The sequence below is a fragment of the Cynara cardunculus genome, assembly GCF_001531365.2.
Source record: "Cynara cardunculus var. scolymus isolate 2C chromosome LG 10, CcrdV1, whole genome shotgun sequence".
NCBI lineage: Eukaryota > Viridiplantae > Streptophyta > Magnoliopsida > Asterales > Asteraceae > Cynara > Cynara cardunculus.
The window spans coordinates 13,527,608-13,538,365 of record NC_037537.1 but is presented as its reverse complement, the minus strand read 5'-3'; the positions used below and the strand labels follow the sequence as shown (position 1 = coordinate 13,538,365).

Genomic DNA, 10,758 nt, shown 5'->3' with positions numbered 1-10,758 from the left:
TTTTTCAAATTTTTATACTATCTTCAAATTTATATTTAATCTAAAAATAAAAACATTATCATTTTTTTAAAAATCACATAAAATTATATTATATCTATAAAGACAAAATAAAAACTAAACATTAAATTAAAAATGTATCTTACAACATTACACAAATACCCTTTCTTTATTCATAAAAACGATGATAACTTTTGGTAATGAGTCAACGGTTGTGCACCTACCTATAAACACACTCTTCCATGGGACCTCTTTTACAATTACATCCACCAAATGATACCTTCTTACATACATTTCTTTTCGTTTTTTTCCTTTTCGGATTGGGTCGCGTGAAATGTACAACATCAACATGTGTGCGTACGTAATGCTTATATACCACCATTCTACCCCTACGACACCATCATCATATGCAATAACGGATCTACTTCTATTGCTAAACACAATCCAAATTCAAAGATCAAGATTTGAACAAGTTTTAAGACACGTGAAAAGAAAATGCACAAGATGCTGTATATCTTTGCACAATGAACAGATACAAAAAGAAAAGACACCCATCTCCGCCTTTTGGCTAAGATCAAGCAAAGTATCTGTTCTTGTCGATTTAATCACAATACCAATTAAAAGATTAAGCATAAATAAACCCAACAATGTAATCTAAATCAATCCATAAAAGACTCTGCAAAAAGATGTTATGCTTTCGTTTGAGCATAAGATTTTGATCTAGCGACTGCATAACATCTTCTTGTACTAATGTTCGCCGAAGTCTCTCCGGCGGATCGATTACGTTCAAACTTATTACCACTAACGATACTCCTAAAACTAGAACCCTCGTTCTTCAATCTTGACCTCCGATGAACCTGTGTTTTCATGGTGTCATCTTCTTCATTCTCAACCCTTCCAGCCATAAGATCCATCAAATTGTTTCGGAACCCTAAATCGGAGTAAACCCTTCTGGGATTGCTCAGTGTCTTTCCCTCGTCAACACCGCCACCGGTTTTTGGCCTAGAAGAAACCACCTCCACCGGTCGTCCGACGTTCTCCACCATCATACAGGGATTACTTAAACCATTCCATGATCGGAGAGGAACCAATTTCGTCAAGAAACTAAGGGATTCAACGATTTCGTTCATCGATGGTCTCCTTTCCCTGCAAGATCTTACACATTTGGCTGCAATCACCCCCAACTGCTTTCTGACCATGGGATCTTTCGGCGGTGGAATTCGAGGATCAAAAACACTCAAAAGTTTCCCTCTTCTAATCAGGGGAATCGCCCAATCGACGATTGAAGGTGGCGAATGGCTGACATCAATGGCTTTTCTGCCGCTAATGATCTCTAATAAGAGAATTCCAAAGCTAAAAACGTCGGTTTTAGTGCTTAAATTATCTGGGGTTACGTAGCCTGGGTCAAGGTATCCCATGGTTCCGGCCGGTGGTGTTGATAAAAGACGATAATCGTCGACGTGACACCGGAGGGCTAACCCAAAATCGCCCAATCGGGCATTGAAATTCCGGTCAATGAGAACGTTGGCTGATTTAATATCACGGTGGATCACCGGCGGAACGGAGGAATGGAGGATTTCGATTGCTTTGGCGGTCTGTACAGCTAACCGAATTCTCCGGCCCCAATTGGGCGGCTGTTGGCTGAGATGGAGGGTGTCGTAGAGGGTTCCATTGCTCATAAATTCGACTACTAGTAACCGATTCTGATGTGGGGTGTTTGTGAATCCGACTAAGTTAACGAGACGAGGACTATGGAGTTTGGAGAGGATGTCGATTTCGTTTTCAACTTCATTCTCCGGCACGGCGGATATGGCGGAATGGTGGTTGTTTTGGTGTGAGGGTTTTTTGACGGCGACGAGACGGCCGTTGCGGAGGAGTGCTTTGTAGACTAATCCATGGCTGCCACGGCCGAGGAGTTTCTGGTCGGAGAAATTATTGGTGGCTGCTTCCAAATCGCTGTAGTCAAAGTGTTGAATTTTCTTGTGGATCAAATCTTCATTTCCATGGATTTTATCAGATTTCTTGGATGGATTATGAACAGCAATAGTGGATTCAGCTTTACAAGATAAATAGCCCATCCAAAATATGTAAATGTTTGGTCTGATTGTTTTAGATATTATACATAAGGAATGAAATTGGAAATAAGGCAGATAGGGGTTGTGGGTTATTAGAGAGATAGCTTGGTGGAGGTGGACCAAGAAAGTCAAAGAAGACATCCATGGGAGATCACAGGAAGTAATTGGTGTACCCCACCGCACACGATAAGAGCATGTAACGCATTTACTCCGTCTGATCAGGTCAAATTCTTTGACTGCTCTTCCCTACTTTGCCCCTAACATCTTACCATTTTTATCCTCAATAACATCTTACCATTTTTATCCTCACAAAAGATTATATAATAATACAAATTAAATTAAAATGAGAAACATTATAAAAGATCTCGAGTGTTTAATCTTATTTCTATCTTACAAACTGCTTTTTTTATTTTATAGAAATTAATCCGATGCATCTTAATATATAACATTAGTATTGATCTTAATTAAGACAGATTCAGGAGTAGAAACTTCTTCTTACCTTTTTTAACATAACTTTTATTTTATCTTATGGTACTTAGAGACTGTTTGATTTTTTATTCATTAAGTTTTGAATCTATTAAGTTGTTTTTAAGCATTAATCTGTCATTGTTGAATAGAAATAACCTAAACAACAAAAATTACCGTTTTAACCTTATGTTCATATAAGTGTTGAATAAATAAATTGTCTAATAAATATTTAAAATGACAAAAAAATTAAAATAATATAAATGATTTAAAATAACATAAACAATACTTAATAATTTAAAATATATTTAAAACAATTAAGTATTATTGTTTGACTATAAATTTTAGTTTATACATGTTGTTTAACTACTTATTTTTTAATGAGAGGTTTGACTAAAAATGTAAGACAAAGGTAATTTTGGAAAAATTTCTAACTTAATGCATTAAGATATGGTGAGCTAACTTAATATATGAAGTCAATCTTTTATGGGGTGTTTGAGATTGCTTATAAAAATAACTTATTTATTTATTTCGGTATGACACCGGTAATAAGCACTTTTGAGTGCTTGGATAAACAACTTATACCGGTGTCAAACCAATAATAAAAAGTTTTTGAAAAAATTAAACCATTTTGACTTATAATAAGTTGATAAGTGCTTTTATAGAAAAGCATAAGTTATTTCAAATAAACAATCTCAAACACCCCCTTAACATTAAGTTAAAATCTTACATTTTAATATAACTTAATCAATTAAGATAACCACTCATTAAACTTATTATATTGAAAACACACCCCTTATTTATAATAGTAGACTGCAATAAATATATTAATATAGTATAATACTTTATAAATTTGGGATTTTTCTTTTTTTAACAGGGGATTATATTCATTTTTATTTTCAGCTTACAATTCAAATTTTATATCATACTTTATTACATGTGTATATAACTAGTATAAAAATGTATATTTCAAGGTTTAAGAGCCGTTTATCAAGTGCTAATTCAGTAAATGTTTACCAAGTCACATTACCTTACCGCTGAATATGGCGTGGACTAAGAATCTTATCCAGTAAAACCGAAGACAAGGACCGAGAGTCTTACCCGGTAAGTAAGAGCGACGACTTTTACTACAGTTAGCGCTTTTTGGGTAAATTATTTCATACGATACTGTTTTGATGAACTAAAATCTTACCTGATAAATAAGTGATAGTGTTGAATTTTGTCAGTAAACACTTACCTGGATAAGTTTTTGGTAAACGACCATTTAGATACCAAAAAATGTTTCTTATATGAATTGTATGTACTTAATTGAATAAAAAAAAAATACTAGAATATAGGAAAATAGCAAAAAAGGAATGGAGGATGTGATGGAAAAGGAATTCTATGTTGGAAAGGACAAGTGATGTTTACACCTTTCAATTAAAAATTATGTATCATGTTATATTTATTTCTATATTTAATGATCTATATTATGTATTAGCCATTTACATCAAATAATAAACGAAACGTTATATTCATCGTCATTTGATGATGTCACGGTGTCGTAGAACAAACAATCTGGTTGGCTAAATGGAGAAGTTTCATTACAATTACAAAACTGAAGTATGAACGTGTATATTGATTTCAGTTGAAGTTTTGTTTTTATAATCAAAGGGAAAATATGAGTACGGGTTCGTCATCTATTTGCAATATTATAACAAAAACAATTATGAATTCTCGACAAATGACAACTTAATATATTAAGATGCTCTATTAGTTTTAAAATTTACCCCTTTCTCGGGCCTTAGTTGGTTTTTTAATTAAACTATTATGACGACTCCTCCGATTACCATATCCTATTGCCGAATGCTTCAATTTCGCATGTTTTTGTTTATAATTTTGACGTTTTCAAATAATTGAATTATTTTCAGGATCTTCTTTAAAGTTTTTGTTTTGGAAATTTATTGCGTGATTGGATGGAAAAAAGGTGAGGGGAAAGCAAGTGGTTAATTTACTGGTTTGAAAAAGAAAAAGAAGTGATTTTCATATGGTAAAATTGGAGACATTTGACTATTTCTTAAAGAGCAAAATGTAGAATTGAAAAGGTTCAACATTTGGTAAGTTATTTAAATAATTTAATAGTAGAGATGTATAAGGTCAAATATGGTTGAGGTTGGCTGAATACAACTAGATATTACATTTAAAAGGGTTACAATAAATTAAATCAGATTAAAGATACATAAAAATTGTTGATATTTAAATAATAGTTGCTTTTCTGAAGATAAACCAATAACGGATGAGGTGACCCTTGTGATTACATGTAATTATTGATTTTGATAATTTTAGTTTTCATGTAATTGGTTTCTAATCAATAATTAGCAAGGTTTAAAATGACGTGGCAACAATAACAAGCCTTACACGTCAACACGAGGATGCAACATTTTATAGGATTATATATATACATATTATTCAATCAGATAATGATATTAAAAAATTTACATTAATATTAGAAGAAAGAAAATCATATAGATTATTATTATAAAAATAACATTTGATTAAATATTCAAAACATAAAAGTGTAACTTTACAACTTCGTTTCAATCGTGAGTCCATATAGTGTATGAATTCGTGGAACTATAAGTGATGTGATTGGACAAATCTATAAAAATATAAAATCTATAATAATATCTCAAGATATTGAATATTAATAGACATGTAAGTTCAGGGGGTTGTTTTGATAAACTTTAAATCTAGAAGGTTTAGTTTGAAATGTTGAAAACTTACTTGAGATTTGAGAAAGACCTTCCTTTTCATTTGTTACACAACAAGCAAGTTTACATTTTATATTATGTGAGTTTCCTTGAACCTTTTAAACTGAAATGCTAATGTTATAAATTATGGTTAGCTTTTGGATTATCATTAGTTGTGTAAGTGATATATATATACATATATATATATATAGAGAGAGAGAGAGAGAGTTTGTTTCAAATACAATCCGTCGCATTTGTACAACCAATGCAACCCAATAAATTGAGATATTTATGGAAATGATGAGAGTTCATTTATTATAATTTGAATATTTATAGAAGATGAATATGGTTCATTAATTATGATCAATACTTTATATTAGGAAACAATCAAAACTTCTATGAAATCACATATGAATCAAATGAAATGGACGGTTGAGATTGAGTTGTATTAGTTGCACAAATGTCAAGGGGGTTGTATAATAACCAACCTCTCTCTCTCTCTCTCTATATATATATATATATATACACACATATTGAGGGTTGGGTTCACGTGAGACAAAGAGTTTTTCGTGAGACCCATAAGACCAATTTATGTTCATTGATCAACTTTATAAGCTAATGATCTAATAAGTTGCACGGTGGCAATTTTGTGATTATTGAGAAATCTCGTGGCATTTTTGTGATTATGAATGTTCGGATTATATATTTAATCCAAGGGTTGAGAATTGGTCTTACGGGTCTCACGAATAATCTTTGGTCTCACATAATCCCAAGTCTATACACTGATATATATATATATATATATATATATATATGAGCTATCAAATGCAAATCACCCAATTTGTATAACCCGTGCAAACTTCATTCAACCAATAATAACTTTTCATTTTGTTCATCGTTTTATAGTTATGAGAGGTTGATTAATCATTTTTATTGTGGAGGGTGTTAATCATGGATATTATCATCTTTATTATTTTAATTTTAGAGAAATACATGAAACAGTTTCATTAAAATTTTATTAAGTATTATATGAAATAATTTCATAACCATATATGAAACAACTTCATCAAAAAAAGTATTATATGAAACAATTTTACAAGATTAAACAATTTCATGAAAAAAATTTATAAGATTAAACAATAAAATCGACGGGTGAAGGTGATTTGCTATATATATATATATAGAGAGAGAGAGAGAGAGAGAGGGAGAGAGAGAGAGAAAAGAGGGTTACTTTGCAAACTATGTTATTTGTACAAACCGTACAAACCTTATTCAGCCAATCATAATTTTTCATTTTGTTCATTTTTTTGTAATTATGAGAGGTTAATTAATCATTTTTATTGTGTAGCGTGTTAATCCTGGATATTATCATCTTCATTATTTTAATTTTAGAGAAATACATGAAACATTTTCATTAAAAATTCATTAAGTATTATATGAAACAATTTCATCAAAAAAAGTATTATATGAAATAATTTCACAAGATTAAACATTTTCATGAAAAAATTTCATAAGATTAAACAATGAAATCGACGGATGAGTGTGGTTTGCACGGTTTGTTTCTACTATGTTTCTTTCCTAACCCTAAGTGAATATTTGAACTTGGTAACTTGATTTTCTTTCTAATCTTTTTGTTCATTTGTTTCCACTATGTTTCTTCCCTAACCTTAAGTGAATATTAGAACTTGGTAACTTGATTTTGTTTATAATCTACTTATTGATTCATGGAGTAGGGTTGGTAACTTGGTATTATTGTTGTTGTTGCTCTAAAATATTTAGAATTCAGATGCATCATGTATGAAGTATGAACATGATATTTGGCAATTCACTCACTTAGAGAAGTATAACATTTATTGAGGTATCTTTTACTCTTTTTGTTAGTGACTTTATTAATGTAATGTATATTCACTAGATGTCCTTTTTTGCACTAAGTGACACCAAATAGTTAATTTATTTTTCTTTACATAGGTGATACGAAAAGACAATGTAATGATTCTAATACAATCACTCATAATGATAGCCATCCAATAGTGAATGAGTCTATTTCACAAAGTCAACCAATTGGATCATCACTTGCGATTAATTCAGTAACTCAAACTAGTGATGTCTCTGATAATGATGAAGTTGAGTCGGGGAGGTAGAAAGTGGATGGTAATGATAAAGCCGAGTGTAACTATTGCAAAAAAAAATCGAAGGGAATTCTAAAATGGTACAAGGCATTTACATGATCATTTTAAGTCCTGTGCAAGGCGAACCGTTCGAGATGTAAACCAACATATCTTAGTAGGGGAGAAAAAGAAGGTTGATGGTACTTCATCATAACTATATTTTTAATGTGGATAAGTCAAGGAGAAATCTCGTGGAGATGATAATTATACACGAGTATCCACTTTCAATGGTAGAGCATCATGGGTTTAGAAAATTTGTGGGAGGTCTTCAACCTTTGTTTAAGGTTCCATCTTGAAACATCACTAAAAGTGACACATTGAAGATTTATCATTGTCAAAGCTAAAGGACATTGAAGCTGTTAGAGAAGAACACAAGTAAGGTAGCAATTACGACTGACATATGGATGGTTAACAATCAAAAAAAGGGATTTATGGCGGTTACTAATCAATGAAGGTGTTAGTGGTTCGTCTTCTTTAAGTTCAGGGTCTTCAGCAAGTCATCGTGTTGAATTTAAAAAGCTCTTATCAAACATTGCTTCAATTTCCAACCAACATGATGATTCAGGTATTACAATGGAGTTGGATAATTATTTGAAAGAAAAACTTTTGCCTAAAGACATGGAACTTGATTTGCTACTTTGGTGGAAAACAAATTGGTTTAAATACCCAACACTTCAAAAGATAGCTAGAGACATATTAGTCGTTCCTATTTCTACTATCGCATCAGAATCTGCATTCAGTACCGGTGGAAGATTGGTAACTCCACATGTAGTCGACTTCATCCAAAAACATTGGAGGCTCTAATGTATGCTCATAGTTGCCTATTGGATGAAATACGAAGTACTCGTATATTTTTTCAGTTATAAATTTTTATTTTAGTTATATAGTTTAATGAATTTATTTTTTATTGATAATATATTGTATTGTTTATATAGAAACTTGTTCTAATGAAACCGAAGCATATTGTCATACTATTGATTATGATTATGACGCGAAAAAGTTAACTATACTACTACTGACTGTGATTACGATATATTTATCTATTTACTCTTTTTACATACATTTTATTTTGTACTAAACCAAGGAAAATGAAAGCTTGGGATGAAGAGTTTGGCCGTTTGGGATGACGAGTTTGGCCGTTTGGGAGTTTCGTGTCGGTGATATAGTTTATTTGTCTGTCATGAATCGTGATGTTAGTTGGATTATGTCTAAACTTCTGTTTACTTTTAGATTGCAATTTAATACATTTTGTTTGTAATTGGGTTGGCCATGGTGAGAAAATTTGAGCTTTGTTTTGGTTTGATTGTGTTCAATCATGTTTATGTGGTCAAATATACTATTTTGGCCATCTTTTTGTGAATACAATTCCAATATTTAGTCCTAGTTTTGTCATGATTTGTTCTCTAGTTGCTGCCACTTTAATTTTTGTTTGAGAAATTTGTGTTTTTCAAGGTTCAGGTTCGGGTAGGGTCAGGTTGGGTTTTAAGTATAACCAACGGGTAACGGTGATTTTTATCCTTAATGGGTTCCCCAACGGAGATCGCGGAAACCATGGGGACCCGGTGGGGATCCCCGATAAGATCCTCGATGGGGATGGGGACAGTTACGAGGATGGTTATGGTTAACAATTTCGGGGATGGGGACACTAAAAATCGGCCCAAAACCTGCCTGTTGCCATTCCTAGGAAGATTCAGTTCATGGAAGTTCAACCATTGGCATATGTAGATGTTGATCTAGAGGTCAAGGTCGAGCTCAGAATCCAGTCTATGTTACGCAAGAAGATTTGGCCGCTGAAATAGGCAAACTTTAGACTGCACTGCAATCACTGTTAAAGCATCAATCACATCAACATATTGAAACTGAAAAGTATTAAGAATCATGATGCTAATGAAGGAACTGAAGTGAATGGACCAAATGTTATTTCTTCATATAGTTAACCAGTCTTCTTACCATATGATACTGCTGTTCAGAGAGGGTGTGATTACAAAATATCTTTGTCATGTAAACCACCAACTTATTCTGGTGATAAATATCTGGTTAAAGCAATGCGGTATTTACGAGAGATAGAAGCCATCTTTGACGCCAACAAGTGTTCAATTGACAATTGTGTCATATTTGCAATAGTTGTGTTGAAGTCCGATGCATTTTTTTAGTGGGACATATGGATGGCTTTCAAGGGTTCGAGTGTTGAAAAAGGAATTTCTTGGGAGTCCTTTACAACCGAGTTAAAAGAGCATTTCTGTCCAGAGGTAGTAGTAAGGCAGTTCGAAGAAGAATTATTAAGATTGGAACAAGGCAACATGACGGTTCGGGAATACGCCTCGAGATTCTTGGAAAAGTTCTATTTTGCATAATTGTATGTATCCACTAAGTCTCGTGGAGTAGAGAGGTATTGGGACTGAAAGCTTCTATACGAGAACTTGTTATGGTTATGAGTCCTATGACTTTCCAAGCTGTCATGGATGCTGCAAAGATGACAGAAAAGGAAAAGAATCTTCAGTATGGTGAACGTGGGAATGAGAAACGAAAATGGGATGAACCACCAAATGATTTGAGAAGACCAAAGTTTACAAGGTTTGATAATAATATGAATTAAAGATAAAATGAGAGGTTGTACCCTAAATATCGTTGAATGCATCAGGGTGAATGTAATGCATATATAAAGACTTGTTTAAAATATGGAAAATTAAGTCATGTTGCAAATAAGTGCCGAGCAATGAGGTTTTGTTATCACTATAATTATCCGAATCATATCAAACCATAATTGTTGAAACTGAGGGGTCGGGGAGAAAATTACTTTGGCGGAGGCCAAGGAAATAGGGGGAAGCTCGGAAAACTTGAGTTGTTTAAAGCTACGAGCTGTCCATTCTAGATGACTACTGTAGAGACTGAGGAGAAGCCAAATATGGTAGCAGGTACGGTTTTGATAAATTTTGTTTATGCTAGATTGTCATTTGATTCTGGTGCAAATCCTTCCTATGTCTCTCCTTTATTTATTAGGTGATATCATGCAAAACCTAATCCCTTGAATTATGCTTTGGTAGTGAAAACCGCTAATGATAATCGAATCACTATTAGTCAAGTATATGAGGATGGTAACATATATATGGATGGATGTGCAATATCGTTATAGTTATTTCCTATAGCATTGAAATAATTTGATGTAATAGTAGAAATGGATTGGTTGGCAAGAAATCACACCAACATAGTATGTAAAAAAAACCCTGATTAGGGACCAGTTATAATCTATGGCGGCCTTCAAGACCAGAGGCTCGAAAATGTGTAAAGAAAAAGTGTCAAAGTTTCTTGGCATACGTTATAGAT

At 32.8% G+C, this 10,758-nt stretch overlaps 1 protein-coding gene across 1 annotated transcript; it reads right to left on the bottom strand.

The window, feature by feature from the left end:
- Nucleotides 1-482: 482 nt before the first annotated feature.
- On the bottom strand, nucleotides 483-2,075 carry LOC112519531 (serine/threonine-protein kinase-like protein At3g51990). Its single transcript, XM_025127718.1, has one exon. The coding sequence runs from the start codon at nucleotides 2,073-2,075 to the stop codon at nucleotides 687-689; it is 1,389 nt and encodes a 462-aa protein (XP_024983486.1). The 3' UTR covers nucleotides 483-686.
- Nucleotides 2,076-10,758: the final 8,683 nt, after the last annotated feature.

What these genes read in the sequence shown, in the direction of transcription:
- LOC112519531 (XM_025127718.1), bottom strand. Translation starts at nt 2,075, where the DNA reads ATGGGCTATTTATCTTGTAAAGCTGAATCCACTATTGCTGTTCATAAT.